At 41.6% G+C, this 20,156-nt stretch overlaps 1 protein-coding gene and 1 pseudogene across 1 annotated transcript in view; one reads left to right on the top strand and one right to left on the bottom strand.

Moving 5' to 3' along the window:
* The first annotated feature begins 1,790 nt into the window (after positions 1 to 1,790).
* Positions 1,791 to 20,156, top strand: part of chsy1 (chondroitin sulfate synthase 1) — a 30,598-nt gene continuing 12,232 nt past the window's right edge. Inside the window, exons 1-2 of the mRNA XM_085463630.1 lie at positions 1,791 to 2,540; positions 9,080 to 9,575. Coding sequence (XP_085319756.1) covers positions 2,218 to 2,540; positions 9,080 to 9,575 — 819 coding nt within the window. The 5' untranslated portion in view covers positions 1,791 to 2,217. The remainder of the gene's footprint in view (positions 2,541 to 9,079; positions 9,576 to 20,156) is intronic.
* On the bottom strand, positions 11,065 to 12,073 carry LOC146719334 (general transcription factor II-I repeat domain-containing protein 2 pseudogene; annotated as a pseudogene).

The following is a 20,156-nucleotide window of genomic DNA, read 5'->3' as shown; positions in this document are numbered from 1 at the left end:
TTAAATGCTTAAACTTTAAAGATAATAATTTTGCTGCTATAAAATCAGCACTTGTCATATTTGAAATATAAATCTAATATAATCTGTTTCTTGATGTATTTTCTTTAAAATAAATGGGGGCAGCATGGTGGCACGGTGGTTAGCACTGTTGCCGCACAGCAAGAAGGTCCTGAGTTCAATTCCACCATCAGGTCTTTCTGTGTGGAGTTTGCATGTTCTCCCCGTGTTTGCGTGGGTTCCCTCCGGGTACTCCGGCTTCCTCCCACCGTCCAAAGACATGCAGCTTGTGGGGATAGGTTAATTGGATAATCTAAATTGCCACTAGGTGTGAATGGTTGTCTGTCCCTGTGTGTTGGCCCTGCGACAGACTGGCGACCTGTCCAGGGTGTACCCCGCCTCTCGCCCTATGACAGCTGGGATAGGCTCCAGCGCCCCCCGCAGCCCTGAAAAGGAGAAGCGGAAGCGAATGGATGGATGAAATATCTTCTGCTTGTTGCTTTTCCTTAGTAGTAGTTTCTTGGCAGCTACCTGATTCACACAGTCTCCTCTTAACAGTTGATGTAGAGATGTGTCTGCTACTGGAACTCTGTGTGGCATTTATCTGGGGTGCTGTTTTGTGATTTCTGAGGCTGGTGACTTGGATGAATTTATCCTCAGCAGCAGAGGTGACTCTTGGTCTTCCTCTTCAGGGGCGGTCCTCATGTGAGCCAGTTTTGTTGTAGCGCCTGGTGGTTGTTACGACTGCATCCTTTTAACAGGAAGAAAAACCCAGACGATAAGGCTTTTCCTTACCACTTTTGGCAAACATGTGATCATTGGGGGGCGTCTGATTTTTGTTATTTTCTCTCTATTATTGCAGGGTCTTTACCTTATAATATAAAGTGCGACTTGCACTATAGAAATAAAATTGAATTGAAATGACATGTATATGGGAGGTGTACTTTTGCAGAATTAAAAGTAAACATGGTGATATTTTGTGCTCAGTATTTTTTATTATCTCAATTGAAAACACAAACAAGAAAAATCTTGAAAATAAATCTTCTTAATTTTTTTTAAACTGTTAATAACAAAGGATTTTTGTCATTTACTTTCAGAATGTTCAGTTTGACATTTTTGATAAATAGGGAAACCATTGTTTCTTAAGAGGGTGGTGTGTGTCAAAAAAAGAGTGCCAGGAGTCTTTCATGACGACTTTCATGAGGTTTTCCCAGCAGAACGTTGCAGTTCACAGAGATCGTCAATTTAATACACGCCAGAAGCGCTTTTTATTGTCACTTATTGACGTGGCCTAAAAAGAAACATGCTGTAAAATCTTCCACAATGAAGACAAGGCACAGTTTTCGACGTGGTGACGAACGCCACCACAAGCACTTGGGGGCGCTAGAGTTCAGAGAACAAGCATGCTGCATTTAAGGACGTTAGACTTTCAAAACTTTATTGTGACTCGTTCTTTTATCGGCCACAGATCTTAATAAATGACGGCGTAATAAAATGACATACTGATACAAATTTTTGTCTTGGAAAAACGATTTTATGTTAATAGGCTTTAGCATTATCAGCATGTGTGTACACAATCAAGCAATGTGACTTTTGTTAGAACAGTTTCACGCAATAGCTCGTGCATTAGTGACACTTATAGTCACTAACTATATAACTACTACTGCTTTAATGTAAAGTGTTATTAACTATGGCAGAAAGAAGCTACGCTTTGGCTACATTTACACAGCAGATGAATTTAGACGTGTGAGTATGGTTTCACACGCAGCTTAAAGGCAGCACCGTCGGGCCCACGGGGGTGGAGGCGATTAGAAGATTTCTACGGAGCTGCCGTTGGGTCAAACCACTGTTAAACCCTTCGCGATCATTCTTCTCGACAGACATTCTTGCCATGTCTAGATAATGGTGAGAGTCGGGCCACTACTGAACGCTAAGTGATAAAAAGCTACTGCGCTTTTCGATCGCTGTGAAATTCGTCCATGATCGACAGCGGGGGACGGCTTGATCGCCCGAAGGACCAACGACAGAGAATTGTTCAAGTGACGGCTTCAGTAAGACTGTTGCGATGCTACGTAGGCATCTGGAAGAAAAGGGCTTTTCTACCATGAGAGATTGCGCGTGAGCCCGGTTCTCTGGCGGAAAACGAGCTCTATCGACCCAGTCTTCAGTGTTTGTATCGAGACGATCGAGTCTTGCTTATCGCTTTTACCGACAGAGCTAATGAAGTTTGGGGGAATGGCAGGTCGAAGTCGAAGAGCCTGGTTTAGTGTTCTGTTGGGACTGGTTGTTGGGTTCACACTGGCTTCCAGGCTGATTTTACCCAAGGCGAGTGAGTTGAAGAAAGCTGGACAGAAAAGAAAAGCCAACTCTGCCGGGTGTGGGCTCAACGGGGGTCTCGGGAAAGAATACGGGGGAGTCTTGTGGCCTGAAGTTAACGGTTCACCGCCGACTGAGAAATCTGCTTCCAGATCGAACAATTTCCTATTTGTTGGCGTCATGACTGCCCAGAAGTACCTGAACAACCGTGCCGTGGCAGCACACAGGTATGTGACGCCACTTACGGAACAATGCCCGAACCTATCAATTTAATATAAAAGAACTAAACTTGGAAACGCACGGGCCTCTTGTACAGTAGCCTCTTCAGTTAACCGGCTATACGTATTATAACGTGAAACATAATGATATTTATATGTTAGCACACAAATATGCCACATTATGTGACACGTATAGCAATGTTCTGTCCGCTACCAGCTCGTATGGAGAGTAAAACTGCTTTAACTTCGACTGGTCGTGGCTGAGGAGGTAGACGAGATCGTCAGCTGTAGATAATCAAACTGGATCACGACGAAGTTCATCACAATTTCTTCTTTTCGTTTTGTTTTAACATATTAGCAAACAGTTGACCCTTTTAAGCAGACATACCTGATGGCAAACAGACAGGAAAAACCTTAAACTTTTAAAAATATATTTCTAACAAAAACATCAAAAATCAGTCTCTGTTATAGGCTTGAAAAGTGTGACCAGTTTTCTGAGAGCTTTACTTGCATGTAGTGCCCACTTCAAATTTCAATTGGATTCAAGTCTGGACATGTACAAGGTAATACCATAAACCCAGTTTTTGCTTTTTCGCTTTTCAAGCCATATTTTGCTTAATTTACTGCTGTGCTTAGGACGGTGATTCCTTTTTAAAGTTGTAAGTCCAGTTCAATTAAATCCAATTAAATTGACAAAGTCCCAATTCACAACAACCTCAAGTCATTTCGTATCAAAAGGTATAGACCCTACAATTTAGAAGAAAGAGAAAACTGAGTAAAACCCAACAGCCAGATAATCTTTTATGAGCAAGTGGAGAAGTAAAAATAAAAAATGTTTCAACAGAAAGTTCAGGCCATGACCCAGGCGGAAAGAAAAGAGGAAAGTACTCTTCTTTCTTTAGTACCACAGTACTGTAGACAGCATGTGTGCCAAAAACTGTAGTTCATCTGGAAGTGATGAGAGCACATGGGTACATGTTGTTTTTTTTGTTTTGTTTTTTATAAATGGTGAAGAAAAAAGATGGAACTGTGACTGCAGTGAACAAAAAGCAGTGTAAGATAATGTCTGACATGTTGTAAGGGTAAGTATTTAAAAGAAGTGTAGCAGTGTTACCTTTCAGGTTACTCTACATTAAAGATTACTTTTGCTTTTATGTTTATTTTTGGAGAGGAACCATATTCCATCAGTTTCAGTGTCATTAAAACGTTTAGATTTACAGTTTGAAATAATCTTTATTGTCCTTTACTGGCCAGTAATTCCCACAGAACTCGACTGTGGTTGTGGTGATATTGAGGCATAATGTGTAGGTACATAGACACCCTGTATGTGTGTATGTTTGTAGAAAGAGGCACTTACATGGTTTCCTAACTTATTTAATAAATAATACCATATACAGACAAAAGCTAACTTTCCTCTGATTGGCTGTTCCTTACTGTTTCCAGAGTTGAGATGTCCACATCTTCTCTAACTCTCACAGCCTTTGGTATTTCTCAAGCTGCTGGTAGAGCTATATCGTCACAATGGGCGTCTTCCTCTGCTTATCCACAACTACTATGTCATATTGGTCACCTACCACCAGCTTGTCCGTCTATACCTGGAAGTCTCACAGGATTTTAGCTTGGTCAGTCTCAACCAACCTAGGGTGTGTATCCCATTTTGACCTTGGGACATCTAGACCATACTCGGCATAGATGTTCCTTTATGCTATGCCAGCCATTTGGTAATGGTGTTCCAGTATGCCCTGTCTGTGCTGAAGTGTCTAAGGTGCATCTTTGCACAGGCTGCACCTGGGGTCTTGCCTGGTGTGGTAGACCCCAGACTCTATCGCTCTTGTGCTTAGGGCTTGTTCCTGTGCACCTTTCAATCCAACTTTGGTCCAGCCATAGGATTGGCTACTTTTTCTATTGACCGGTGAAACGCGGCGTGCAGCGGCACATGAACAGTTATGGCCATTTTCCTGAAGTACTAATGGATCTATGTTGTTTTATCCTGAATAGTGCTTTTGGCACTCACTTGTCCTCAGCTTTCTATCTTCGGCGGAGAGTACAGTTATAGGGTGCTGGACGTGAGATGAAACCATCCATACGTAGTGAGGAGCTTTCTTGTCTTGTCATGATGATGTCTAAGGCAGATGTCATCATCACAAGAGCAGGACAGGGAGGAAAAAAGAAAGGTGGGGGATAGGGGGAGATGAAATAAAAGGATGGAGTACTCTGGTAAGAAAAAACAAACCTACAGCATCTGGAACACAAATTCCAAAATGCAGAGATGTACAAATCAGCAATGTTCTTGTAGTGTGAGAGAGCGTGTTAAGCCCCTTTTCCATTAGGACCTACTCTGAGTGGTTTTCCATTACAATCAAGTACCAGCTCATGTGCGTGGTCGCTGTAACGGTAATGCAGCTTAGCGTTGGTGGCGTAATTAATATGCGACATGAAAGGTACAACAAAGGTGGCCATCGAGGCAAGAATATACCCGCTGCCCGGTCTGTGACACGGGAAGTGGTGGTTTTGATTTTTGTAAATGAGACGCTCTTGTGACTCATCGAATGATGCCACCGACCAGCCAATCAGTGGCATGCAGTCAGACATCATCACATTTTTGTACCTGCTCGTATCGCTGTGACCTATGACACCCGAACAGTGACAAGTCCGTCCGATCCATACAGCTTCTGCACACCTATCCCAGCAGTATAAGAAGGAAGCCCCAGGTCGGGTGCCCACGTCCACAGCGGTGCTGCTGCATTACAGCCAGCAAAGCCACATGAATGACCTTATACATTGTGACCTACGTGGAGCTGATGAAAGGCTTTTTCACAAAACTATTATTCTAGGTCCAGCCAATTTATACCTAGAGCTCTAGTGTTACCTGACTGTAGTGGAGTAGTTGTGGCATTTCGAGAATTACAATTCAGAGGCAGGACTGTTAATTTACTTCATCTGGTCCTGGGGCTCTATTGTTTAGGAGACGCCGTAGGGCTTCATGGAATTTGGATGTAGAAAGAGGTGAATCCAGAACCACAATCTGTTCGTCATTTAACTTTGGTGGATTTGTATTGTTAAGAAAGTTTGCAATGTCAGCGTTGGAGGGATTCATCTGTATAAAGTCTTTAAAAGATTCATTTATTTGTTGTCGATCATGAGTAATGTTCCCAGTGGAATCCTTTATAGAGTAAATAGTTTTCTTCCTTTTATAGCTTTAACAGGCTCTTTAGCAAAGACTTTTCCAGATTTATTACTGTGTTTAAAGTCCTCCAAACGCAGCCTTTGCATCAGAAATTTTGTTCTCTCGTTAAATATTTCATTTTATTCTAGTTTTCTCAGGTTGTTAAATATGTGTGCTCTTGTGGTGAGCATAGGTATATTCTAATGATTGAATTGTTTGTGCTATTTCTAATACAAGCGGGGGTGGGGTTCCTTCTTATATGAGCAGTAAGATAATGTTTTGCCACATATTACTGCTTTTCTTGCTTCCCATAGAACACATGGCGATATTGCTGGTAGGTCATTACTATCTAAATACGTCACCCACTTGTTTTTGAATTATTTAAGGAAATCTTGTTCTTTCATTAATGATGTATTAAATCTCCAGGTCCTCGTGTCAGAGAGAGGTTGATTCCATCACTCTCAGCAATCATTCACCAGTATCTGAGTGTCTGTGATATCACTAACTCAAAGATAATCTAAGTGAGATCGTAAGTGCTGTACTCTGTACTCACCACCAGTGAGTGTACCAGTGGCCACTCTTTCAGTGACGAGCATTTGCACTACTGGCAAACAATGCTGCAAGTTTTAGTCATTACGTAACTGTACTGTTTAAACGGGAAACCTGCACCTCCAAGGACATTTTAACATGTGCCCTGGATAATGCAGGGATTGAACCACCAACCCTCTAGTGAATACAGTTAGTACCTCCTCAGCTACAGCCACCCACAAGGAGGACGTCATTAGACTAAAAAACCCAAATAAACCTAATCGAAACTTTAGAAATGGCTGTATCACCAATCTGGTACACTGGCCAGATATGCAACACCACACTTGTGGTTAGCAAATATGCAATTTGTGGTTAGTGTCTTGCCTAAGGATATTTGGCATGTAGACTAGAGCAGCCAGGAATCGAACCACCAACCTCCCATCTAGTAGTGCCTGCTGTAGCCACAGAGCAAAGTCGAATATTAAGGCTAAAGAGACAAGGAACTTGTTGAAGAGGACTTTAGTTACGTGGAGAGTTTTTGGCCGTTTGGACAAAGAAGCAGAGTTCTGCAAACTGTGTCAAAAGTGTGTTCCCAAAAAGGCAGGTAGCACCATAAAATGTTAACATCTTAAGTAGTGCCACCCTTGCACAGTGTGCAGTTGACAATATACGTGCACCATGCAATCCACAGACAATACCGAATTTTATTTGCACAGATACTTTTTCCCAGTCCATGCCTTGTGAGATAAAATAAAGTGGCACAGTGATATCACCAATGCAGCCGCCCATTTTATTCTAAAGGACATTATACCAGTAAGCACAGTTGAAAATGTTGGATTTTAAGCATGTTTTTAAAGTAATTGAATTCAGGTTGCCAACTCTTTAGCCATGAACCTTTCTGTCAGACGGCCTGTGCCCTGCTGTAAAGAGGTTAAAGAAACAGTTGAACAGCAAAGTCAAACATTGTTACCGTATTGGATTTGTGGCTACTCACAGGAGCCCGTTCAGTGAGAGACTGAGGTCACCAAAAAGCACCACTGAACCACACAGGAAGTCATTCCTGCCCGTGGCTCCCTGTACATCTCCTCCATCTAACACACTGTAAACACTGCAGTAGTTGCAGCCTTTCTGCACACGACGATGTTTACAGGTTAGAGTCGAATGTTAATCATATATATTCCACCGCTGTAATATTCGTTGTCAATATTCTTGATATTTATATTTGAGCGATTTGTATATATTGGTGCAGTTTGAATTGAACATTTGTCAAATCTGTAACATTCTGTTATTTAAATAGTTTAGTCTGTTACTGTTACACTCTTGGGGCAACTGTAACCCACATCCTTTTCTCAGGGATTAATACAGAATTCTGATCTGGAGATGAACCTCACAGTTCGCTTTATTGAGACACTATTGGATCTTTTCTGTGTGTAAATGTATTGATTTTTATTTTTTTGTGGTAGGTAAATAACAGAATCGCTGTATTTTTCAGTTTTGTTTATTTTGTCCTTTGTTCACATTAGAAAGTTGTTTCCCAATAATCCAACACAATTTGAATCTATACAAAATAAATTGCACAGTATTGTTTTTTATTTTATTTTGTATTAATGTCGGCTGCAGTTATGTGATCTGTTTTTCTACTTTGTTTGCTTTTGTAACAGTTAACGCTTTTGTTTTCAGAATTAAGATTTTAGTTTTTCATACATAGAACACTTGTATAATATTCTGTAGTATGTGGTCACTTTGGGAGGTAGAACAGTTTGTCTACCAGTCCTGAAGGTCAGTGGTTTACTCTCTGGCTCTTCCAAGCTGCAGGGCTATATACTCTCTCAGATCTATAGGACAAAGGATGTTCAAAATGGGTCTTACAGACTCAAAATATGCCTATGCTGTAACCTACTGCACAGGCAAATCCTACAAGAACTATATGTATGATATGGGATCGTGTATACCTGTCCAGAGGATATGTGAAGACTGATCCACATGGTTTAGCTGCTGTATCCCAACCTCCGCCAAGCTGTGCATCTTAGGTGACATACAGTCCTCACTGCCCTATGCACTGCTCAGAAAATCAGTTTGTGCACTACTCAATATAGAAATGTATTTCTAGATCACAACAGTTTGGAGAAATGTCTGCCACCTTTAAAAAAAACAATTGGTTGGTGGGCGTCGGTGGACGCGTGGTTGTTATCCTCGGATTTTCGGTTCTCTTGGGTGCGGTGGAGGTCCGGGGCCTCCTGGGCATTTCCTTGTCTGCCTCTGGCTCTCATGGGGTGGGATTACTGCAGTCTCACCTTCACTTTTCAAGTCCGTTATATGACAAACACACAGGCGTTCACGTCCTCTCTCTCTGGCACACACGCAGATGGTTTTTTTGGCTTTGTTTTGTTTTAAATTGTTACTGAAGACAATCAGAGGACAGGAATACCCCCAAAGAAGCAGGACCTGCTCCAAAACAGGCCTGTAATTGATAAACAGTTACATGTTGTTAAACCTCTTGAATTCAAGCCGGAAGTGTGCGCTTCAACCATAACTTGTTTGATTTAAACTCCGATGTGGTGCTATACAGAGGCAAAATGACTAAAACTGTTATTGTCACAATATTTGATGTTTAGCAGGAATATTATTGGAAGGTTATGATGCAAATTAGGAATATCACTAAAATATGAGCTTTCTACCTCTGAAATAGCCGCTGGTTTCTAAATGCTGAACATTTATGACTGTGCCACCTGTTTCAGCCATATCCAGATGAATGTACCTAGTGGTGTCCTCTGCAGAATACACACTTGTTTTTGGTTGTCTTAGACATATCATCATAACACCAGTCCTCTCCTTTTGTCTGTGTTGATTACAGGACATGGGCACAGACAATTCCAGGTCGTGTGGAGTTCTTCTCCAGTGAAGGATCTGACACCTCCATACCGATCCCGATAGTGGCTCTGAAGAATGTAGATGACTCATACCCTCCCCAAAAGAAGTCCTTCATGATGCTTAAGTACATGCATGACTATTACCTGGATAAGTATGAATGGTTTATGAGGGCTGATGATGATGTCTACATCAAGAGTGAGAAGCTCGAGAGCTTCCTGCGCAGCCTCAATAGTAGTGAGGCCATCTTTCTGGGTCAAACGGGAATGGGGGCCCGGGATGAGCTTGGGAAACTGGCTCTGGAGCCTGGGGAGAACTTCTGTATGGGTGGGCCAGGCGTCATCATGAGCCGTGAAGTTCTTAAGAGGATGGTACCCCATATCAGAGAGTGTTTACAGGAGATGTACACTACCCATGAAGATGTGGAGGTGGGCCGGTGTGTCAGGAGATTTGCAGGTGTTCAGTGTGTCTGGTCGTATGAGGTAAGGTGTTTGTTTATTTATTTATCTGTGTAGTAATTTAGTTGTTGTACACAGGGCTTCCAAGTGTGAGGTGCAAGGGAGTTATGGGTGGATTTGAGTGTATGTGGGCAGAGGAAGTGGTATAGGATTTATCTGGAAGGATTTAAGACCGATTTAGCGCAACATGCTGTTGTCTCTGAATACACTTCCATAAATTCACTTAGTAATCACAACAAAAGGCTTCAGTGTCTTTACTACCTGTATTGGGATGCATTACAAAAGTGCTAACACTGTATACTTTTAATGGTGCCAGTTGACATACAACATATTTTAGTGTAAAACAAGTCAAAAATGTAGCCAGCTCCATACAAGCTGACTCCAGGCAACATTATGCTTCCATTTCCATTTTCCATGGACCCTGTATGACAGCTGTGCTAATATTACAACCCCAATTAAACTGGAAAGAAACCAATCGTTTGCAAGTCCCAGGAACCCATATTTTATTCACAAAGTAACATAATAAACACATAATAAACATAATAAACTGAAAAAATGTGGCATGTTAAGAGTAATATTAGCTGAATTTGATTAGTTCAACAGTTTTTTGTTTTTTTGGGGGGGGGGTTGGCCTTTATTGGAGAGAGACAGGAAAGCGGGGAGAGAGAGGGGGAAGAACCGGGCCTACGTTCAGCTGCTCATCCCACTGGGCTAAACTGGAGCACGAGAACAACAGTTTTCAAAAAGATTGAGATGGGGTGCAACAATAAGGTGGACAAGTAAGTGGTAACTGACCAGTTGCCAGTGTCAGAAGTAAAGATGGGTTAACGTTCACCAGTACATAAAAACTGCATCTACAAATTAAAATTGCAAAGACGTTGAATATCTCATCATCTATATCAGGGATGTCACAGTCACATACATCAGAGGGCCAAAAAACAAATTTGCTACAAGCTGAGGGCCGGACTGGTTCAATGTGTATTAAAACATTAAAATGATTGCACATAACCTATTGAACCAAGACCTAACACAGTGTACTGTATATTATTTAACGATTAAATTAATAATCCAATATTTTCTGATGGCTCTGTCAGTTATTTCCAAAGAAAACATTTTCAACAGGCAAACAGCAAAAAAGTAAATGTCATTCATAAAGAAAATAAAATATGCTCCTTAATATCAAGATGAATGCATGAATGAAGTTGCATGCATTGTAAACTGAAAGTGCAATATTGTGCTGCTCTGTGATCCAGTTACTGCTTTCCAATAGTAAAAAGAGAAAATTGAAAAAAAATAATCAAACCAGTTGTATTCTGTCTCATGGCTCTTATCTGCAATTTTCCCTGAGTCCATTAACTGAAAAATACATATAAATAAATAAAATACAATAAGATAAAATACAAAAATCTATGGCACACAGACAAAACAATACTTCAAAGAAAAATCCCGTCTTGTAGAAACAAATGTAAAAAATGTAACTGAATTAAAAACTAGAAATGCGTAAATGTTCTGCTCACTTGTCTGAGCCTGATACTTGGTGGTGTCTCATCTGTTGTACGAGTTCATCAATGTTCGGGGTCGGGCTCTGAGCTGAGGAAGTCCTCAGGATTGAGTCAAGGTGTTTATCAGTAAGACGGCTCCGGTGTGATGTTTTTAGCTTCATCAAAGAGAACAACTGTTCACACAGGTATGTGCTGCCAAACATGGAGAGCGTCTGAGCAGCTTGGATGCGCAGCTGCGGCATTGTGTCGGGGATGAAACGTGCAAACTCGGCGGCACCCGCTCTCATATTTTCCCCTCAGTGTGTCATTGCACTGGAGCTCAATCGACTCCATCTGGAGGTTCGGTGGTGCGCTTTCCACATCAACTCCAAAAGGATTGGCAAGTAGTTCAAACCTGCTTCTTTGAGCTTCAAAGTCAGCAGATCGGCGTCGGAACTCGGCGGCAAGTATGTTGAGCGGTAGAGCGCTTCTCTTTCGTGGTCTGGCAGCTGGGGAAGTGGCTCAAGGTTTCTTTCTGCGTCTCCCACAGACTCAGCTTGGTTTGAAACGCCGTCACCGTACTGCACATATCAGAGATGACACGCCCCCGTCCCTGCAGTTGCAGGTTCATCACGTTCAGATGGCTTGTGATGTCGCACAGAAACGCCATTTCACACATAAATGTTTCATCTCAAAGCTCTGTTGTGTCTTTCCTTTTGCTTTCCATGAACAGACAGATCTCCTCACGAAGCTCGAAACATCTTTGCAGCACCTTTCCCTGGCTTAGCCATCGCACATCTGTGTGATAGGGCAAGTCACCATGCTCTGTATCTAACGCTCCCAGAAATGCCCTGAACTGGCGGTGATTTAAACTTCTGATGAAGTTAACTGCGCGCGTTATGATGGTCATTACATGTCACATAACGACTCCTGGTGTATTATGCAGTGATAAGCTGTCAGCTCCTCTGTGACATTTTCGTCCTGCATCCTCTCACGTATCCTTGCCACCAATCCACTCCTGTGTCCACTAGGGATGGGTATCGTTTAGGTTTTATCCGATACTGGTGCCAAATCGGTACTTTTGAAACGGTGCCGGTGCTCAAACGGTGCTCAAACCGGTGCTTAAAGAATAGAGAACACAAAATTGGTCCAAAAACCTCTCATGCTCAGCTGTTTTTTGTAAAAAGATAACAATGTTAGCCTTTTCTGCAGCTATGGGGCATATATGGTATGATTCTTGGCTGGAAGCAGTGCTTAATCAATGGAAAAAACACAAACTTTGTCCAAAAACCTCTCATGTTTAACTGTTTTCCACTTTTTCTTTGGTCATTTTAGCCTTTTTGGCCAGGGTGAAGGGAGCATCTGCCATCAAACAAGAAGACAGCAGCATGTAGCTATGATGATGTTTGCTAGTTCACCTTACATGCATTAATGTAATAACGTGGTTAGCCTACTCAACGTAAATTACACACGAACAACATGAAGCTACTCACGCAGAGAAGAACGGCTGCTGCTGCATCATCATCCTCATCATTTCTGCTACACTGGCAGGGCTAGGGGCCAGGACTCTCCTCTTCGTGTTTTTGGGGGATGTTGCATAACTGGCAACCCACCCGCAGTAGATGCGCTTGGTGTGAGGTCTCGCAGCAAGCTATCAAATACGGCGCATTTCTGGGCTTTTAAAAAAAACGCTATGCGTCGCCAGGTGTTTCATCAGATTCGAGGTGTTACCTCCTTTGACAGTATCACAGTATCAGCTTAAAGCACTTGTTGCTGCTGAGTTTGCTCTAAAAGAACGTACGTACCTGGGCCCGCCTACTATTCTCGGAAACGTAAAATGATTGGCTAGAATCTAAAGTGTATCACAGCTCAGGAAAAAAAAGCACCGAAATGTGCGCTGCTTTTCGGTCTGGTTACTACCGTTTATGTCAGAACCGGTGCCATCATGGCACCGGACACCGGTACCCATCCCTAGTGTCCACACACCGCGGGTGCTCCGTCTGTTGTCAATCCCACGGGTTTTTCCCAAGGCAGTCCCATCTCATTTACACATCTGGATGCCTCTTCATACAGATCTTGTCCTGTACTCGTGCCATGCATCGGACGTAACGCCAAAAACTCTTCTGTTACGGTCAGGCTGCAGTCCACTCCACGAATGAAAATTGACAACTGGGCAATGTCAGTTGTGTCAGTGCTCTCATCCACAGCAAGGGAATATGCAGTGAAATCTTTTCCCTTTTCCACAAGCTGTTCTTTTAGATTGGTGGACAGCTGGTCTACACGTTCAGCAACGGTGTTTCTGCTCAGGCTCACGTTTGACAGAGATCAGCATGGGTAGCGTTTGGCTATGAAACCGTATACACAACAAACAATGCACCCTGGACTGGCAATGTCAGCTACGGTAGCTTTTGAATCAGTCCGTACAAGCCAGTAAATTGACGGATTCTTATACAGCACTTTTCTGTTCTCCTGAAGCACTTAAAGCCACTTGAGACGGGCTACCCCTTCATAAAAAGAAACTGAAATATTATTGTAAAAATTGTGGCTGATAACAATAATATGATTTTCCTTTGTTGATATACATGTTATTTTGGCTGGACACAAATCTCATGTGAAAGAACTCATATTGCCATCACAGACAGATTTCCAGTCTCTTAGACAGACAGGTGTAATACCGCTTATTGATTAAACAGTGGAATCAAATTATACCTGGAAAAACCTATATTGGTCCATCCCATCGCTATACTTCACTTTCTCTTGTATTCGTGGCTTTGTCATTTGTGTACTTCTTAATAACTTATTTGGAGAGAAACCTTTTGCTGCCATTGAGCTTCTCCTGCACTCTCTGCACATTCTGAAAGAAAACAGTACGAGACTTTTAATTGTCACTGAAGTTCAAAAACAGCCAAACCCAGTAATGACAGGGTGAACTTTTGTTTTGATGTTCTTTTTTTATATTATGCAACAATACAGTGCAGTATTTCCCTTCTTGCTTTTTTATTTATTTATTTGTTTTTATTTTTGCATATTTGTCACACTTGACTGTTTCAGATTATCAAGCATATTTCAGTATGCTTTAACACACGATACAAAGAGATCCCAAATACTTTCAAAATGCAGTTTGATAATTTCATCTGTTTTTTAGGAGACCTGAAATGTTCCTGTCTCTAAAGTAGTTCGTGTTGATGCCTGTTGGTTAAATGTGCTCTACGCTGTAAGTAAAATAGACTTACTGGTCAATGCAAAAGTTTCAGGTGTTATTGAGGTACATTTTTTTTTTTACTTCTAAAAAAAACAATTATCTAACACAATGCAGTGGGTTACGTGCTGAACATAGAAAAGAGAAAGAAAGTACTGATCCAATACCATTAGCATCTTTGGTGTCGATATTTAGATCAGCCCGGTCAGCTCTATTTCAGTGTATTTGAGCAGGATCTGGCTTCTTTGTGCATGTGCCTGCTGAGTTCTAAGTGTTGCATCTCTGAAAACAGTGATTTTCATTTGCTTCTCTCATGCAGTAGTTTAATGCAATCAAAAACGAATATGAAGCATTTTACGTTCCGTACCGCTCAATGTCACACAGTGAAGGAAAGCGCTAATTAATAAACTGAAATAACAATAAAGTGTATTTGAAACGGTTTCCTCCTGCCGTTACTTTAACGGACATTATACCCAACCCAGGCTCCAAATGTCTGACTACTCATAAAACTATAATGCTTCTAAAGCTCACAAAACAATGAAGAATGTTATGTCTTAACGATGTACAGAGTAAAATATATCTGCCACATTGAAGCGTCGAGGGTTTCAACTAGCTGGTGCTGGAGGTCTTAGTTGCACGGAAGCCAATTTCCATTGTTAAGAGGGGGAAAAAAAGATGTCTCAAATGCAAAAGTAGAACCACAGAATTGTTACTTTGGTTCTGTCACTGCAGTAAAGGCCGTACTGGCTGTCCAGAGGCACTTAGAGGCATTCAGCCAAGTCTGGATCTACTCACTGTCCTAGTGATCCTAGACTGATCAGTCTCACCAGTGTTAGGGGATATAGTAAGATCCAGACCTCTGTCACACTGAATTTATCTGTTTTGTGTTTACTATTTGCTGTTACTGTCAGAACTAGAATTTCCTGTGATTTCTAGTGTAGGCAGTGTCGGTGTTTGGCTGCTGTTACTGGAGCAGAGATTTCAAATGGCTGTTAGCAAATATAGTATAAAATCTCGTTTTCTATCATAATTCAGTCTCATTGTGGAAAGAACCACAGTCTGTGACGGCACCTTTAACAATCAATGCCTATAACTCATCTGATTAATCAGGCCTATAAATTTGTTTGTCACAGAACCATAAACTGACAAAGTTCTGGCCTCTGACAATAAAGTATGAAGAAAAGTGATGCCATAAATAGCTTTTCTTTACCAGTGAACTTCATTAAACTGTAGTTAACAGATAAAGAGCCCTCAATAAAGGCATCTGACGTAGTCTGTAGTTGTGTTTTTGATGGATGACATTGATCTGCTGTCCTCAGCAGTACAAAGACTGTTTCTTCTCCTGCCATGCATGCCAGCTCAAAAAGAAACTTCCAGCCCTGCTAATGGGAATCACAAGGCTGCCCTGCTTTGAATCCTCCTCCTAATCCTAATTTTTACTGAGTGGTCAGCAGGGCTGTCAAACCAGCACACTCTGTAATGTGCTGCTCTCCACCTGCCAACAACCACACCATTATATTTCTGCATGCATGTTCTGAGTAGGTTTTCATCACAAGGGCGGTTAGCATCGGGTCCAAACACCCATCTCGTGCTTGTTTTGGTCTGTAACATAATATAACAACTTTGCTGGATGCAAGCTGGCTCTTCAGGTTGCATGGTTGTTATAGGTTTTCTTGATGTTGTCTTTTCTTCTAGTTAACACCATATACAGGCTAACAGTCTTTGTCTAACTTACAGATTCACTAGTTCCAGTTCCACAGGTGGGATTACTCTAATTCTTGGTCACATGGGGATTTTCCAAGTCCTGTATTAACACGTTCCACTCAGTGCAGTATTTTTTTTGTCTCGCTCAGCAGCTTCTGAGAGCTAACGGCATTGGATGCTCAGATGGCTTAGAAGCACATACTGGTTCACTTGATTGAATATATGATTTGGTCAGCTGGCAAGGTCTTCTAGATTTGTGTGAATAGAACCAAACTGGCATGCTACTTTATGGGCCATTGTAAGAGCACATAAACAGGATCTACTCCAGTTTGGAATTCTAGCTTAAAGACAGCTCTGTGGATGTCAGCAATTTCTATTTATCACACTGTTTGTTCCAGAAAAGGACTGCATCGAGGGCAGGAGGACGATATGTTTTCATAACTAAAATTGATTGCATCACTATTTGACAATCCTTGAGCTTTAAGATTAGAAGCAACAATGAGTTCTGCTGAGGCTTAGCCAGCAGACAGAAAAATGGAGGCCACTGAAACTCGGCCTTGTGAAGCATGGAGCTGACTTTGTGCTGAGTAGATTCTGTGAGTCTCCCTGTCTGAACAGTTGATTCCCAGCAGACTATATGTAGATTATGCAGGAGCTGCTGCTTCTGAGTTTCAGATATGAGTGACAGCTCGTTCAGCAGCTTTGAATACGGATGTGCATGTTTATTGGCATATCAATATTTGCTTTGACTTAATAGTGCTGTTGTGTAAACAGCAGTTCAAGCAGAGGGACTGTATACCTTGTGTATACTGTATACACTATTTATTTATTTATTTATTTTTTCTACCATAACACACCATTTTTGCCTTCCCTTTCAAAATAAATTCATCCATGACTGCCTAAGATTTGCTCTCCTTTCTCTTCCACCTGTGCAGACTTGAAGTGCACTAATGTTTTCCATATTCTTGCTCTCTCCTCGTGCTGCTTCCTTCAGTGGAAATGGTTGTCTCACCAAAACTACTGGTTCTTACAGTAGATCCTCAAACTTTATAGTTAAGTTGTTTTAAAATCCGAGGTGTCCTGCTTTTATTCTGTTATTTGCAAGGAGAGGTCTTTTAGGCACTAGTGGTCACAGCATAAACCTGTGACAGAAGTGTTAGACAGCTGGCTATTTTTTATTTCAGATATGTGTGATATATCCAGTAATTGTCAGATTGTTTAGACTCATTTCACAATGGTGATAACAGAAGGGCTGCAGACTGACACGGGCAGTAAAAGTAAACGAACATGGAGACAAACTGACTTCCACAGGGAAAGCACCACCACACCACATCAGACCAAAACTAAATAAGAAGCAAAAAAAAACCCCAAAAGTACTTAAAGTAATTTGATGATTACTGCAGTTATGATGCTAGTGCAAAACAGCACGCTGGGTTTAATTGTCCTAACAGCCTTGTATGATGTATGATATGCATTTATATGATAAGTAAGCTCTAATAGTAGAATGGCTCATTTAAAACATAGAAAGAAATAACGCAGCATGGTGGTTAGCACTGTTGCCTCACAGCAAGAAGGTCCTGAGTTCAATTCCACCATCAGGCCGGGGTCTTTCTGTGTGGAGTTTGCATGTTCTCCCCGTGTTTGCGTGGGTTCTCTCCGGGTACTCCGGCTTCCTCCCACCGTCCAAAGACATGCAGGTTAATTGGATAATCCAAATTGTCACTAGGTGTGAATGTGTGAGTGAATGTGAGTGCGAATGGTTGTCTGTCCCTGTGTGTTGGCCCTGCGACAGACTGGCGACCTGTCCAGGGTGTACCCCGCCTCTCGCCCTATGACAGCTGGGATAGGCTCCAGCGCCCCCCGCAGCCCTGAAAAGGAGAAGCGGAAGCGAATGGATGGATGGATGGAAGAAATAACGCAGTGTTACCACCAGTGTAGGACTAGAAGTCAACAAAACAACAAAAACAGCGTAATATTAAAACAGTTGCAACCATTAGTGCCAGCTCTACCTGTTAACACAAAACAAAGATTCTCCAAGGAAGTTGGGTAAATTGCCTTACCTGTTCACTTTAAATAATCCACTTGTGTTTTCTAATCTGGGTCGGTTAAATCAGTTCTTGCTGTATTTAAACAAAACCAAATATGTTTAAGTGCTTTCCCATTGATATTTATGTTGTCTTGTTATCTTCATGCTGAAGAAATGCTCAGAACGACTTTAGTAGACAAAAGTGCCAAGCTTTAACAAAATATCTTTAGTTGTTGGACGTCATGTTTTACCATTTTCTACTCTTATTAATTAAAGTCAGTCACTATTAATAATAGTCAGATCTGTAACACAATAATTAACTAGTATCCAAGTTATACAAATGTCTGTAAGGAAAGGTTTCCCACGACACTACTGGTCAGATGGAGAGTTAGATTTTTTTTTTTTAAATGCTTCCGTCCTCGTGATTTCACAGCTTCTGAGAGGGTGAAGCAGGAAAGACCTGCCCCACAGCAGAGCCTGCGTATTTAACCATCATATTTTGACACACTGATGAGACCCCTAAACACAGAGTGAAAATGTGGATTTTAAAATTCAGATTTGTTTCTGTAATGGTGGCATTGTTTAGGGCGAGGAGTATATTTATGGGCTTGATGTGTGCATATTAGAAGGATTTGTCGTCTTTAGCTTTTCCTACAGCCATAACCCAGTTCCTGTTTATCTGGCTTCCTTGGGCGGTGCTCACTAAATGCTAGCTGCTTGGACCTTCACAACTCCACAAATATGCTGCTGCCCACCACACATCTATAATTACATTCAACAATAAAAAAAAAAATAAAAAAAAAAGACCAATATTGGTTCGTCCGTTGCTTTTCTGGGCGGTTCTCATTTAGCCTTTTGTCTCGATGTAACATAGCTGTGGATCCGCCCATGTTCCCTTCTGTGAAGCAGCTGTCATCTGCTGCCTTCTTATTAGACTAACTGCTGTGGGCCTGAAGTGACAGGAAGGCCTTACTCGTATCATAATTAATCAGACTGGAAAAACCTCAGTCTGCCACTGCAGGTCATTTTGGCAAACACTACAGTGTCATAGCTACTTTGCTGGCAAAAAAGAAGACAAAGACACTAGGTGGGGGCAGCTATGAAGAGGATGAACTCTAGAAGATGACATACCTGTGGAGGTATGGAGATGTTTAGGAGAGAGCAGTTGACTTCTTGACCAGATTATTTAATAACTCAATTTTGGAAAGTAATCTCTGAGAAATGGAAAAGACGTGTACTGGTACCAATGTTCAAGAACAAAGGTGAACAGCTCAACAAGTACCATTAGAAATATTTTCATATGTAAAAGTAAGTATAGCAAAACAAGTGAAGATAATGAAAAATATCCATTCTATTGACTGAGTCTGGAATAAAGACTGAGTCATTTTGCAAGTGCCGTTATGGCATGGTTGGTAGTCTGATACAACACGCCAACTGTACTTATATATTATACAAATTTTTGCTCAATGTAGCATAAATATGAGATATTCATATTCAGGCACTGCCTGAAGTGGGACAATGGACCAAAAGAGTATGTGATCTCTGAAGCTAAAATTTCACAGCAGTTAACTCTGGGCCATCATTTTTTCAGGCAAGTCTGATATTGTGAGCAGCAGTATGTATTCATGCCAAGAAAAAGGCGCTTGCTTTTAACGCCAGAGGAGGAACCAACGGTCATCTGGCAGAGAACATGTCTCTGCTGGTTCAGAGTCCAGTGGCTGTGTGCTTTATTCCGCTGCATCTCATGATCTGCATTGTGCTTGGTGAAGTAAGGCTAGAATGCAGTTGCCCAGCTGGTAGTGGTGTAACTGTGTGGGAGACAGTTTCTTGGCGCAGTTTGCTGGGCCTGTCCTTGCCTTTAGGCCTATAGTGTACCAGTCTCTGGATGGATACTTTCAGCAGGATAGCACAACCTGTCACAAAGGTCAAATCACCTCGAGTTGGATTATTAAAGTTCACTGTACTCAAATAGTGCCCAAATCTCAATTCAATGAGGTGCCTTGGGGAAATGGTGGAAAGAGGGATTCCTGCATCATGAATATGAAGCTGACAAATGTGTAGCATTTCATAGCACATAGCTCTGCAACAGAGCTGATGACCACGCCCATATAGAGTTGATGACCACGCCCATATAGAGCTGATGACCACGCCCATATGTAGCTGTGGACAGTTGCCTAAACTTCTCTGCCTCAAAG

The sequence above is a fragment of the Copadichromis virginalis genome, linkage group LG1 (assembly GCF_057382275.1).
Source record: "Copadichromis virginalis isolate Kocher_CV1m ecotype Utaka linkage group LG1, C_Virginalis_male_GT1.1, whole genome shotgun sequence".
NCBI classification, from domain to species: domain Eukaryota; kingdom Metazoa; phylum Chordata; class Actinopteri; order Cichliformes; family Cichlidae; genus Copadichromis; species Copadichromis virginalis.
This window is presented reverse-complemented; position numbering and strand designations above follow the sequence as displayed.